The sequence below is a fragment of the Salvelinus fontinalis genome, chromosome 2, assembly GCF_029448725.1.
Source record: "Salvelinus fontinalis isolate EN_2023a chromosome 2, ASM2944872v1, whole genome shotgun sequence".
NCBI classification, from domain to species: domain Eukaryota; kingdom Metazoa; phylum Chordata; class Actinopteri; order Salmoniformes; family Salmonidae; genus Salvelinus; species Salvelinus fontinalis.
The window spans coordinates 44,549,935-44,564,774 of record NC_074666.1 but is presented as its reverse complement, the minus strand read 5'-3'; the positions used below and the strand labels follow the sequence as shown (position 1 = coordinate 44,564,774).

Below are 14,840 nucleotides of genomic sequence, written 5' to 3'. Positions count from 1 at the left end.
CCAGACTATGTTGGAATAATACTGTGAAAATGTGAAAAGGATGACAATGCCCTTTTAGTGTAAGAGCTGTTTGAAAAGACCTCCTGAAATGTCAGCCTGTTGATGGGTGTACATGGGGTGTGGTATAAGGCCTATATACAATGGTGGAATAAGTACCCGGCTGTCCTACTTGAGTAAAGTAAAGATACCATAATAAAAAATGACTTAAGTAAAAGGGAAAGTCACCCAGTAAAATACTATTTGAGTAAAAGTTAAAGTATTTGGTTTTAAATATACTTAAGTATAAAAGTTAATGTAATTGCAAAATATACTGAATTATCAAAAGTAAAATGTAAAAGTATAAATCATTTCAAATTGCCTATATTAAGCAAACCAGATGGCACAATTACATTTTTATTTATGGATAGCCAGGGACACTTTCCAACACAGACATTTACAAACAAAGCTTTTGTGTTTTTGTGTTTAGTGAGTCCACCAGATCAGAGGCAGTAGGGATAACCAGGGATGTTCTCTTGATAAGTGCGTGAATTTGTCCTGCTAAGCATTCAAAACGTACTTTTGGGTGTCAACAAAAATGTATGGAGTGAAAAGTACATTATTTTCTTTAGGAATGTAGTGAAGTAAAAGTAAAAGTAGTCAAAAATATAAATATTAAAGTAAAGTACAGATACACCCCAAAAAATATTTAAGTAGTACTTTAAAGTATTTTTACTTGAGTACATTACACCGCTGCCTATATACCACGACTAAAGGATGTTCTTATACACAACGCAACGCGGCCCTTAGCTGTGGTGTATAGGCCATATACCACTAACCCCCAAGGTGCCTTTTTGCTTTTAGAAACCATTTTCCAACACAGTAAGACAAAGAACGACACATCTATATTGAAAATGTTGTTTTAATAAATAAAATCTTAATACATTCCGCCAGAAAAAGTAGTCTCGTTGCTAGACTGGTTGCTATGCAACATAACCACAGGCTAGCTAGCCAACTTTCATTAAATGTATGCAAAAAAAGAGCATTAGCGCCACTTCTCAGGTGACTAACACACAGCAATTATTTATTAATGTTGATCTGAATGATGCCTTTGTTTGTGCACGGATAAAAAAATTGCCCCATGTTATTGTTTGTTGTTGGTTTGCCCATGTTGTTGTTTGTTGGATCCATGCTGCTGGAAATGGATGTCATTCTTCTAGTTGGGGAAGTTGCTGCTTTGCTGTCAGAGAGAATAGTGCTCCACCGCTTCGTCGCTTCCAGATTTGGCATCCATTAACTTTGAAGATAGGTTTCAGTGTCCACTGACAGACATTATTTCTCGTACCTCTAGTCCGACATCCGACAGTTTCTGGATCATGGTGGTTCGGAGGCAGTGGTTTTTCTAAGTCTGCGACTCCCATCGGCCTTTTGATGTACCTGAAAGATATAAAAGAAAATAATGTTAGCTAATAGTTAGGCCTACATAGCTACCAGTTATATTGTCAGGGTAAATTTGATTTAGCTAGCTAGCTAACAGTTACATACCATATGTATCCATTCACTGCTTTCCGTTGCGGGAGGAGGTACAACGCAGGGGCGATGGTGGGAAGGAGGGACAGATGCTACTTAAGCGTAGCTATCGGGCAGAGGGGATCAGCCAGCAGTTCAAACATGTATCCCCGTCCACTCTCCCTGTTCCTCTCCTGCGGGCTCTTGTGGGTTTTTTGTGGGTTTGTTGAACGAGAGAGTCGCATACTGTACGCCGTTCTTGTCTGTACATATATTAAATGAGTCAGGTTTCAACAGACGGTTTCCCTCCTTCCCCTTTCGCTCAAAATGAAGTTGAACATCAAACCATACTTTGTTCACCAAACCATCAGGAGTTTCAGTGTCCAGAACCTTGGATTGTTTGATGAGCTGCATGTCGTTTTCAGTTATGGCTGAGTGGTGGGCAGCTTTGTCGCGTGCCGACAAACACATTGTTGCTTGTTGTGAATTCGGTGTCCTTCTGTATATTCCATGCCAAACTGATAGGTGGGGTCTAACCAGCTCTGATTCCAGCGTAGCTGCTAATCTCATATTCTTCGCCATTCATGTTCCTGACTGAACCATAAAAGTCCTGTAAAATGTCGTTCAGCTCCGTTTTTTGTTGTATTCCCAGACTCACAATGTATCCCTTTTTCCACACACCAGTCAGTGAAACAGGTAAGAGCCCACCCATAATAGTTACTAGACGAATAAGAAATACACTTCCAAACCTCTCTGCCAATAACAATTTTCAGTTTTCCCCTCTCCACTCAGAACACGTCCAGACAGTCCTAGCAAAATTCTTGCTTGAAAAATTGCTCTTTGCTAATAAGATATTTTTGTTTCTTTTAGACCATTTTCCTTTAAAAAACAATCACAGTCAGGTACATAACCTTTTCACACGTACCAACAAACAAGTGTGTTCATCTACAGTTGTCCCTGCAAAGTACGCTCAAACCGGTGGGATTACAACACTTATTTAGAATGTCAAGTTTCGATTGACGCAACAGTCAGCATTTGAGCTAGCCGCACTGTATTTTTCACAGAAACATTTTGCACAAACGCAGTCCTTACTAAGTTATGTCCTGATGGTGACCAGTTTATTTTATTTTGTTTATTTTTTCTGGCGCCAGCAAGAAAATGTTCCAGTTTGTGCAAGACTGTGTAAATATCTGCATACTTGATCTGCGGAAACACTGTGGAAGTGCTTGGGCTCTCGAAGAGAGAAGTTTGTCCGGCTAAGTAAAGGTTCAAACATAAATTCCCTGAAATGGGCTACTTTAATGTGAATTAATGAGGAGGCGGAACACACCTCAATAAAATTGTATTACATTTTTTTTTGTTATAAATAATTTTCAATTCACAAGTTGAAACATAGCCTATAGATTAATTAGCAGGCAGCGCGTGCTAATAGTCCTGAAATCATGTGCATAAAACAACTCACGCTCGGGCGACCGTTAGAGATATTGTCACGCCCTGGCCTTATTATTCTTTGTTTTCTTTATTATTTTAGTTAGGTCAGGGTGTGACATGGGTAATGTTTATGTTTTGTTGGATTTGGGTGTTTATTTGGTAAAGGGGTTATGGGGTGAAATATATGGTTTTGTGTTGAGTGTAGATGTCTAGCGTTGTCTATGTTGGTGAGTGATCTAGGAGAGTCTATGGTTACCTGAATGAGTTCCCAATTAGAGACAGCTGATTTCGGTTGTCTCTGATTGGGAGCCTTATTTAGGGTAGCCATAGGCTCTCATTTGTTGTGGGTAATTGTCTATGTAGAACGTTTGTAGCCTGTCTGTCTATGCACAACGTTTGTAGCTTCACGGTCGTTTTGTTGTTTTGTTTTTTCGAAATAGTGTTTTTTTGTTTCATGTTCATCTTCGTTCGTTTAATTAAAAGAGAAGATGTATTCATATCCAGCTGCGCCTTGGTCCTCATTCTCTCCAGTACATGATCGTGACAGATATTTGGAACACACAGGTGAAAAGGTTAATTGTTACCCAGAAATGATTTGATATTGAGATTAAAATGGCTGCATTGGACATTTATAACATAGACTATTTAAAAAAAAAAATATTTTAAGGACTTACCTGCGGTCCTCTTTGTACCACTCAAAATCTGCCCCAGGAACAGCAGAGGCCTCACATTGGAGCACCCCTTTTTGGCCCACTGGGGTACCTGTACTCCTGGCATTCGAAATGAAGGGAGCGTCTGTAGGATGCATGACATTAAATTAGTTTTATAGCAGTACATATCCAATTTATCATTAAAGGTAAACTCAGCAATATGACATCATCACACACAGCTGGGCAACTTTCTGCTTACAGAAATCAACAACAATATTCTGATCTGCCAAGACTGACACTATTGGGTCTTCCTAATGTGGGTATGCCTCACGGGATGGTGCACATTGGAAACAGCCTATTTTTGCAGTCTTGAAAGATTGAAATGATGCTTTTATGAATTATGTCATATTGCTGTGTCTACCTACCTGATAACCATTCATTTGCTGTCCTTCAAACTGAACTGTTTCAAACAGATGAAGTATCTGTTATCCTGAATAATCTGTGAAGTCCTTCAATATGTTTACTGTTGATACCAATGTACACGCTAGCTAACATGTTAAACTAATAAAAGACTTCTTAAATGAATTTATTTACCCCAGTAAGCTCTTAAAACAAGCTTGGATCAACAACAGCCTTGAAATACCATGTAGCTGATAAAAGAGCCACATTAGCTGACTATTTAGCTTTGTTTGAGTGTTGAGCTGTTTGCCGTCATTGTTTGTTTTTATGCTTACAATTGACTGTGACTTTCACCGTCCTCACATCTGGGGCTGAGATGTCATTGGAGGAGATGCATTCATACGATCCCGACTGTTCTTTAGTGATCGCTGTCATATCAACGTATTCCCCTTCAGTGACAAATTTGTGGCCTAAAAAAGAACACAAAACATCAGTGATTAAATGTAGAAAGCATACAGAGGTGCACAAGGTATTACCAAAAACCCCAGGTGATTGAAATGCAGTTTCAATACGTGACTAATCATTTCTATGTGACCTAAAATGGCTCCCCAAAAGCCACATAACAACTCAAACCTTGATAATTACATAAAAATACATAGAATCATAACAAATTCCTAGCAGCAGCCGTTGAATTTGACATACACATATGCACGTACACATACTTCAGTTTTCTAACTGTCTACTGATTATGAAACAGTACTTGCAACCAGGTTAAACAGGTGTCATATCCAAGATTCATGGAAATCAACCTTTCAAGCTGTCTGCCACATTGACAAAGGTAGCGTGTAGGCTATACAACCTTATGATGTATTATTGCAAGAGATTGTGGACCGGACCTTATCTCTATACATTAGACACTACAACATAACATTTCTTCACCTGTTCGTTAAATATTTGAACGCAGGAGCCACTCAAGGGGGAAATTCTCAAGAGATACAGTAGCAGGGTCTTGTACACAACATCAGCAGGTACCACATTACAGAAACACTGACACTCAAAATGTTATCGAATGTCAACACACATAGCATAAAATCAAATTTCCCCAGACATCAGCAGTCTTGTAGGATAATCACTGCTCTCGCAATGGACATCATAAAGTCTCTAAAGTCTTGCTATTCAAAGAAACGTGCCAGTATCAGTTATTTATCCTCTGTGTGTGTGTGGATGACTGTGTGTGTGCGTGTGTGTTTCTTTCTGTGTGTGAGGAGGGGGAAATGGGGCTGAGACTAAAATGGAGAGGCACCTTTACTTGGAGATAACTCCTTCCCAATCAGCTGAAATGTCACATACAACATTAGCATGATCTCATTACTTTCCAAAAGCCCTGGTCCCACCAGCAGCTGCTACTGCAGCTTACAGGGGACTGACTGGAAAGGTTGTGCTGGGCTGGGTTGTTACTTTTAACTTTAATGGGAAAGGGAAGCACAGGTAATTGAACATTTGTATTTTGTGTTTCTATCAACATTACGCAGATTGAGGCGAATAAGTGGAAATTGAGTTATTGACCATTACAGTGTTATTTTATGGTTGCAGGGTGAGTGATGGCAAGGTTAACCTAAGATACTTTGGGCTTTAGCGTGACAGCAATTCCTTGTCCAAAAGAGGGCCGGAAATGGTTAGGCCTGTATTTTCAGTTCAATCGATGAAATAATGATGTTAGGTTGTTAATGAAAGGGGAAAAGTTTGTGTACTTTCTTAAGATTTGTGATAGAGTTACTCTGCTTTTGTATCTCAGCAGCATATTCTACTTTAAGATTGAACAGATGGTAAAGGCATATATCACAGCAATTCATTTGGAACGGGAGGTCACCAAGGGTAGGACACTTTAGCCTTAGAGAGAAATAGCATGTGCAGGCACTCTTGATTGTTGTGATTTTGCTAATTGGCCCAATGAAGACCATGATGAGTTGAACCAGGTGACAAAACAACTAGACCTTCTGGCATTCTATGTTTACCTACCCTGACTCCTGTTGGGGTTTCATTTATACATTCATATCAGTAGTGGTATGTAAGCTACACTAACCAGAGTAAGCAAAGAAATATTCAGGACTTGAGTAGGAGAAAGTTTGAAAGTAAAGTCATGTCTCTCATGGTTGATCTTAAAATGAACCTTGTGTCAAAGCAAAAAACATGTCTTCTGTTCTAATATTCATGCCAGTTTTTGGGAGGTCTGGAGGGATTTGAGAAACACATCAAGCTTGACTACATATTCCCAAAATATTATGCCAATAACTTGCTACACAGATGAGCCATATCCTCCAAACACTGTTTCCTTCTCTTTTGAAACTTTTGTAAGAGTTTGAAATTTGCTGCGCACACAGGCTCTGCCTGACTCAACCCTATTCATATTTTATTATTTTCCTTATCATTGAACGTTTTCATATTATTTCTACAACACTGCAGAAAAACAGCACCGCTGGTATACAATTGACAATAATTAATGTTTGCAGAGCGGTTTCTGCTTCAGCATAAGTTGTCTTAGCAACCAAGGCTCTTTCACCTTTTGCTGCTAAACCAGTTAACAATTCTAGAGAGAGAGAATGTTTTTGTAATGCTACCCGTAATGGTCCCCAGATGTTTGTGTCCAGTTTTCCGTTAGTAAGGAAGCATGTACAGTATGTGAGCAAAAACCTAATGTGAATCTATTTTGCATGTTTTAGAGTTAGAGTTAGGAGAACATTCCCTAAATGTCAAACAGAACTTACCCAGAACTCAGTTGCAATGTTCACTTAAGTGAAAATACCTTAAAGTACTACTTAAGTAGTTTTTGGAGGTATCTGTACTTTACTTCACTATTTATATTTTTGAGAACTTTTACTTTTACTTCATAACATTCCTGAAGATAATAATGTACTTTTTACTCCATACATTTTCCCTGACAGACAAAAGTACTCATTACATTTTGAATGCTTAGCAGGACAGGAAGGTGGTCCAATTCATGCACTTATCATGAGAACATCCCTGGTCATCACTATTGCTTCTGATTGAGTGGACTCACTAAACACACAAGCTTTGTTTGTAAATGATGTGTGAGTGTTGGAGTCTGTCCCTGGCTATCCGTAAATAATAAATAAAACGGTGGTTTCTGGTTTGCGTAAAATAAGGAATTTGAAATTATTTATATTTTTCCTTTTGATATTGAAGTATATTTTAGCAATTACATTGACTTTTGATTCTTAAGTATATTTAAAACCAAATAATTCTAGACTTTTACTCAAGTCATATTTTATTGGGTGACTTTCACTTTTACTTGAGTCATTTTCTACTAAGGTATTTTGACTTTTACTAAAGTATGACAATGAGGTACTTTTTCCACCGCTGCCATGTTCTCAGAATATCTATTATTAATGTTCTAGACACGTTTCACTGGAAGGCTGCAAGAACATTCCTGTGTCCAGTTTTCTTAGGGTTAGGGCAATATTCCATCAACATCCTACCAAACATATACAGAACATGATTGGTCTAATGTTGGTGGGACATTTTACACTGTTTTATTTTATATACACTACCGGTCAAAAGTTTTAGAACACCTACTTATTCAAAGGTTTTTCTGTATTCTTACTATTTTCACATTGTAGAATAGTAGTGAAGACATCAAAACTATGAAATAACACATATGGAATCATGTAGTGGTCAACACTTTTTTGGTTACTACATTATTCCATATGCGTTATTTCATAGTTTTGATGTCTTCACTATTATTCTACAATGTGAAAATAGTAAAAATAAATAAAAAACAATTAATCAGTAGGTGTGCCCAAACTTTTGACTGGTTCTGTATTTACAGTGCATCCGGAAAGTATTCAGACCCTTTGACTTTTTCCACATTTTGTTACGTTACAGCCTTATTCTAAAATTGATTAAATCGTTTTTCCCCTCACACAATAACCCAAAATGACAAAGCAAAAACAGATTTTTAGAAATGTTTGTGAATTTAGACAAAAACAATGGAAATATCACATTTACATAAGTATTCAGACCATTTACTCAGTACTTTGTTGAAGCACCATTGCCAGTGATTACAACCTCAAGTCTTCTTGGGTATGACGCTACAAACTTGGCACACCTGTATTTTTGGAGTTTCTCCCATTCCTCTCTGCAGATCCTCTCAAGCTCTGTCAGGATGGATGGGGAGCGTTGCTGCACAGCTATTTTCAGGTCTCTCCAGAGATGTGTTTTGGTACGCTTTACCAGATCTGTGCCTCGACACAATCCTGTCTCGAAGCTCTACGGACAACTCCTTCGACCTCATGGCTTGGTTTTTGCTCTTACATCCACTGTCATCTGTGGGACTTTATATAGACAAGTGTGTGCCTTTCCAAATCATGTCCAATCAATTGAATTTACCACAGGTGGACACCAATCAAGTTGTAGAAACAGCTCAAGGATGACCAATGGAAACAGGATGCACCTGAGCTCAATTTTGAGTCTCATAGCAAAGGGTCTGAATACTTATGTAAATAAGGTATTTCTGTTTTTTAAGTTTAATACATTTGCAAAAATTTCTAAAAACCTGTTTTCACTTTGTCATTATGGGGTATTGTGTGTAGATTGCTGCGGAATATTTTTTATTTAATCCATTTTAGAATAAGGCTGTAACGTAACAAAATGTGGATAAAGTCAAGGGGTCTGAATCATTTCCGAACGCACTGTATATACTGTATATATATATATTTTGTAACTTTTTACCCCTTTTTCTACCCAATTTCGTGATATCCAATTGGTACTTACAGTCTTGTCCCATCACCGCAACTCCCGTACGGACCTGGGAGAGGCACACTTTTCTTTTAACAGAGCTGAGAAAACACAGTTCTCAACTTCCATACTGTCATTATCACAACGTGACTTAAGTGTGAGAACCACTCACCCAGCTGCTGTTTGGACGATAAGTCTTGCAAGATAGCCTAAGCCTAGATACCCTGTGGTTAGCGTTGAAGAGAATTAGGTTCAGTATCTTAAGCAATGACACTGGTAGTTCATTCAGAAGATTAGGCACAGCCACTGTAGCACAGCTACTCAAATCAAGCAGTTAGCCACTACTGCATGGCCTGTATGCCCCAATTCTATTATTGGAAAGTCTGGAGGGACTCCTTGCCCCCCTTAAGGCTACATTTAGGATCACTAGAAAGCTTTGTTAGTGCTTTACAACACTGACCTTAAGGTCTGCAAACCAAAGCAAACATGACACCATTTCCATGTTATTTAACCCAAATATTGTACGTTAAGTCGCTAGCCGTTAGCAATGTACTGTAGCTGCTAGCTGCAGAACTGTTGCTTGCAACCATTGCAACATATTAACTGTTATATTTTTGTATCAAATTAATACCTGCACAACTTCACTATATTTGTGACATTGTAAAATGGTGTTGTTTTTCTTAATACAAATCAGTATTTTCCAAGTTTCGAGCAGTTTGTTTGGGTTTGGATCGACTGCTTGTGAAGCTTCACAAACTCTTTCAAGAGAAAGCTTGCTGTGAAATATTATCACATTTCACATGGCTTTGTGTAGCGGCTCAAATCACCTTAGAGCATTGAATAAAAAAATAAGAAAATCTGCCAGCAGTCATGAAAAAGGTGAGAGATTTGTTATCTAGTGTTTATCCAAGAAGTTGTTCTATTGCCTGATTCGAAACAAACGACAGAGCACCATCAGAGAGGAAAGGGCAAGATTCTCCAAAGGCAATTCGGGCTGATGGTTCTGAGTTTTTCATCTCAGAGCCTTTTACCTGGGAACATATTCAAAGAACAAGTTCTTAACTTCTCACGAGTCACCAACCCTGATCCGGTAGCACCCCCCCCCCCCCACCCCCCACTGATTAGCATAGCTAGCATAGCGTCACAAGTAACTTGTAGCATCTAAATATCATTAAATCACAAGTCCAAGACACCAGATGAAAGATACAGGTCTTGTGAATAAAGCCACCATTTCAGATTTTTAAAATGTTTTACAGGGAAGACACAATATGTAAATCTATTAGCTAACCACGTTAGCAAAGGAGAGGATTTTTTCACTCCCAACAGTTTTTCCCTGCGTCAGTAGCTATCACTAATTCGACTAAATAAAAATATATATAGCCACTAACCAAGAAACAAATTCATAAGATGACAGTCTGATAACATATTTATGGTATAGCATAGTTTTTTTTTTTTAAATGTGCATTTTTCAGGTATAAATCACAGTTCTACATTGCAGCTGCAATCTGAAAAGGTGCCGACCAAGCCAGAACAATTACAGAGACCAACGTCATATAACTAATTACTCATTTTAAAACATTTCAGAAAAATACACAGCGTACAGATATTGAAAGCCCAACATCTGGTGAATCCAAACAATATTTCAGATTTCTTAAATGTTTTATAACGAAAACAAAATGTAGCGCTAAATTAGCATAGCTATACCAGGCAGATTCGGCTGGGCGCCCACGGCAAGATCACATGCACAACAGATATGATATAACATCGTAAATTGGGTCTTACTATGGCTGATCTTTCATCAGAATGTTGATCAAAGTGTCCTTTGTCAAGATGAGTTGTTGGTTCCGTTCAGAGTCGTTCCTTTCCCACTCCATTTAACACAGGTACCGGTCGAGTGGCACGGGTTTCTCAAACGATACTAAAATCTAACAACGGAACACCGAAAAACTCCCTAAAAAATTCAAATAATCTGATTAAACTATATTGAAAAAACATACATTACGATGATCTGGTCACATGTATCAAACAAACTTCGACACGGAGATAGTAATGGCCGCACAACAGAAGACAAACGTAGCTCCAATTTCCATGCAACAGAGAACCGGAAGTTGTCGGTCATGCCAAAGATTTTGCTCTCATTTCACGTCAGTCCCAGATAGACAAGAAATTTTTCCTCTGACGTCCTCTAGACACCCAGAGGAAGGCCAGTGAGTTGTGTTTCGGGTCATAGGAGGCACGACCATATATAGGCAGAGCTTTGAAGCCAGCATAAACATCTTGATTTTATGTTCTTGGTCATGGAAAGTGCTGTTGAATGACTTCTGTATCACTCAGAGACAAAATTGAAACGGATTTAGAAACTAGGGATTGTTTTCTTTCCAATGGTATGATTCATATGCATATAGTAAGAGCAATAATTGAATAAGAGGCAGTTTAATCTGTAGAGCAAATTATGCTAATGCGAAAATAGCACCCCCTGTATTTTAAGAGAATGGATATACAGTAGGCTTATATGATCAGTGCCTTGGGTGACTGTTACTCCGCATCGCTTGTATGTTAGTTATTAAACATAACACTCTAAAGCTCAAGTGCACTTAGTCCATAGGTATATTAGGAAAAACACAGACAGAACTACTGGACTGTTGCACTTTGCATCACTACCCATTCCTGAAACAGGGCCAGATAAGGTCAGCCAGTGGCTACATCTGCCATGTGGGTTGTTCAGCTCTTCACGTTACTCCTAAAAAAGAATGGTATGATGGAATAGAAATCCTAGCCAATATTAGAAAAACATCTTAAACATCTACAAACATTTGAAACCAAAGATGTATCAGTGAATCATTTGAATCATATTGATATTAACACATACCAATATTCAACTAGAATGTAACATTTCTAAGTTAATCACACAAACAAAAGAATCCCACAGGAGTTGATAAACATACATCATCATATTTAATCCAATTTCACCTCCCCACTTCTTTTCTTTCAGTAACACATTCTTGATTTGCTTCAGAAGACAGGACATTGTGCCTCAAAAAGTGCCTCAACTTTTCTAAACTGAATGACAGATTTGCCTTGAATACTCTGACACAGGCAACAAAGGAACTGGAAATGACCTGTAAATTGTCAACAGCAGAGCGATTTCTCCAAAGTCCCCGCTAAATTCAAGACAAGAACACAAAACCACAATCTTTACAGATCAAATCAACTATTTTCAACCTACGATACTCACTTCCCTTCAGTGTGGTTCTACAACAAAGTGATTGCATTGACAACGGAGACAGATCATCTGTGCATTAGAAAAGTAAATGAGAAACATATAAATAAACACCCAATGGGAGAATGCAGCTTTTGATTGACTCCGATGCCGACCGATCGCTGATTTGAGTTAGGTGTAAACAAAGCCAGAGGCCCATTGCAATTACAGCCACCAGCCTCCCTAAGAATCCTGCGGCCATTATGGAATTGTTTGTCCACAGTGAGAGAAGGCTTATTAGATTGTTAAAGGGCGAGAGTGACTGGGACATTATGAGGAGAAATGACTAATAGAGCCATCCCATCTCTTCCACCTCTGGTTTAAAGCCCCAGTGATAAGTTAGGTCCCGGCTACATTATTGAGATTAGCATCGAAAACAACGGGCTCTCCACGTTACACTTCATGTGGACTTGTTTGCATCAATCACTGAGTTCTCTGAGGAGGATGGAGTAGCTTGATGAGAGTGGAGAGTGAGTGCACGTTTGCCATAGACAAGTCTCTTGGTTGTAACAACCACATCTTTGGGGTTTGGCACACTTTATGAGGGAAAACAACACGCACACATGCATACACACAGCATCAACATAGACAGACACTGACCTGTGGTATTTTAACCCTTCAACCAAAGACCCATATACACTGTCCTTTGGGTGGTGGAACATTATTGATACACATGGAAACTGCTGGGCATGAAAAACAGTTCTTGACACACTCAAACCAGTGCGCCTGGCACCTACTACCATATCCCGTTCAAAGGCACTTAAATATTTTATCTTGCCCATTCACCCTCTGAATGGCACACATACACAATAATCCATGTCTCAATTGTCTCAAGGCTTAAAAATCCTTATATAACCTATATCCTCCCCTTCATCTACACTGATTGAAGTGGATTTAACAAGTGACAACAATAAGGGATCATAGCTTTCACCTGGATTCACCTGGTCAGTCTGTCATAGAAAGAGTAGGTGTTCTTAATGATTTGTACACTCAGTGTATGTTGGTGTTTCCTTTATTTTGGCAGTTATCTGTATATCTTATTCAGTCAGTTAAAATGGGCCGTTGGATACTGTTACACTAATCTGATATGAAGTCTGTCTATAATTGAAGCCCATGGTCTGTCTTGTTGTATTCTCCGTATTTCCCCAGTCCATTCAGCTTGAGCTGGCTAAGGGGAGCAAGGTTGTCTGTCGCTTTACCTCCTACCTTTCTGGTTTGCGGTAAATTAATATAAACGCATTATGGGATGACGTTCCACTTATAATGAGATTTTAGAGTGCTAATGATTTTATAATAAACCATTGACCATTATTAATGTTTGTCAACAAATCAAATTGCAGTATGCAATCATCGCTGGATGGAATGGTCCCTAATAGGTCTTCAAAGCGTTGATTATGACTTGTCTGCATAAACCACTTAGGAGACTGCTGAGAAACTTGATAAGGGGTGGTTATATTGAAAATAATGGGAGTGCACCGGGGACTTAGCTATTACTGTATAGCAGAAAAAAGAGGACAAAGCATTATCTTAGCAGGATAGAGGCACATTCACACACAGGCACACAATAGGCTCGCTTCAAGTGATTTACACCCTGGTTCATTCATAACCTTGCTATTTAGATCTATAGTCTTTTTGCAGGGCAGATTAGGACACTTCAGAATTTGTGCAGTTAACAGGTGTGTAAGTGTAGTGCTGTAATGCATGTAAACACTTAGGTACTTTACCTGGAAATTAAACCGGTAACTCTGAAAGCACTTTGAATCCACATTGTAGCACTATTACATCACAAGTTTCTGTTTCACATAACCTCTGATGAGCAAAGTCAAATATGTTAGCCAAACAGTATAGTTGTGTGTTTCTCAAAATATTCCTCTCATTGAGCACTCTGACCTCTCCTCAATGCTCTGGGCATCAATCCAACACACTAAAAATAATAGCACATGGAAGTGAATAGGAAATGTGATTCTAAGACATTACAATGTTAATTGGAAACGGCCTGTATACATGTATAGCTGTATTCTGTCAAAGCCTGTCAAATGAGTTATTAATATTTGTTGGTTTAATATTGGCTAATATAAGGCTTAATGATGTAAGTAAGTACTACATACAGTATAGATGGAAGATAATCATGGACCGTGAATCAATTATGTTCATCACAGCCTTTCATCAAGAGTTGTGTATGGATCTCTGTTGTCATTTGTGGAAGCCTTCCCAATATTTATACCTCATACTGTTATGTCAATCCATTACCATGCTGTGAGTCTCATCCATGTAAAATCTTGTCAAAATATAAATAATAATAAATACAAAAATTCTAATGACAGAAAAAAAGTGTCCATATTTAGAATACCTACAAGCTATTCAATTATTTGTCAGCTCTTGTTCAATTATTTTACTAGTCTCATCCCAATGCATTATGATAGGCGTGTAATTCCCCTTCCTGTCCAATTTGTGGGATATTTTTTTTAAAGCCTTTTGAAATGGAATTGCTCTCTCAATGATCCTCATTTCATTAATACTAGCCCTACATTGTGAAAACTGCTCACCAGTTCAGTTAATTTTTATTATATCTTAATCGCCAAACCTTTTGCATAGAGGTCAAAGGCTCATATTGTGAGGGAAATCCTATTGTTACAGCCAGTGGACAATTGGAGACCTGAGTTGTATTCAGTAGGCACTAGAAGGGAGAATACGTTTTGATACGAGGAGTGAAATGGGGATTTAAAACTTGACCTTGTGCAGTAACAACACACAGCTGTTGGATAGGGCACATAAACGGTGTGCCCTACTGAACACCATCTGGTTACTGAATTGGTTTTTCTATACACTTTAGCCTTCTTCACTGTAGCTCTGTAAAGCTG

At 38.4% G+C, this 14,840-nt stretch overlaps 1 protein-coding gene across 1 annotated transcript in view; it reads right to left on the bottom strand.

Moving 5' to 3' along the window:
• LOC129819479 (opioid-binding protein/cell adhesion molecule homolog) overlaps positions 1–14,840 on the bottom strand; it is a 402,819-nt gene that overhangs the window by 11,900 nt on the left and 376,079 nt on the right. The window contains exons 5-6 of the mRNA XM_055875784.1: positions 4,301–4,435; positions 3,591–3,711 (exon numbers count right to left, since the gene is read on the bottom strand). Coding sequence (XP_055731759.1) covers positions 3,591–3,711; positions 4,301–4,435 — 256 coding nt within the window. The remainder of the gene's footprint in view (positions 1–3,590; positions 3,712–4,300; positions 4,436–14,840) is intronic.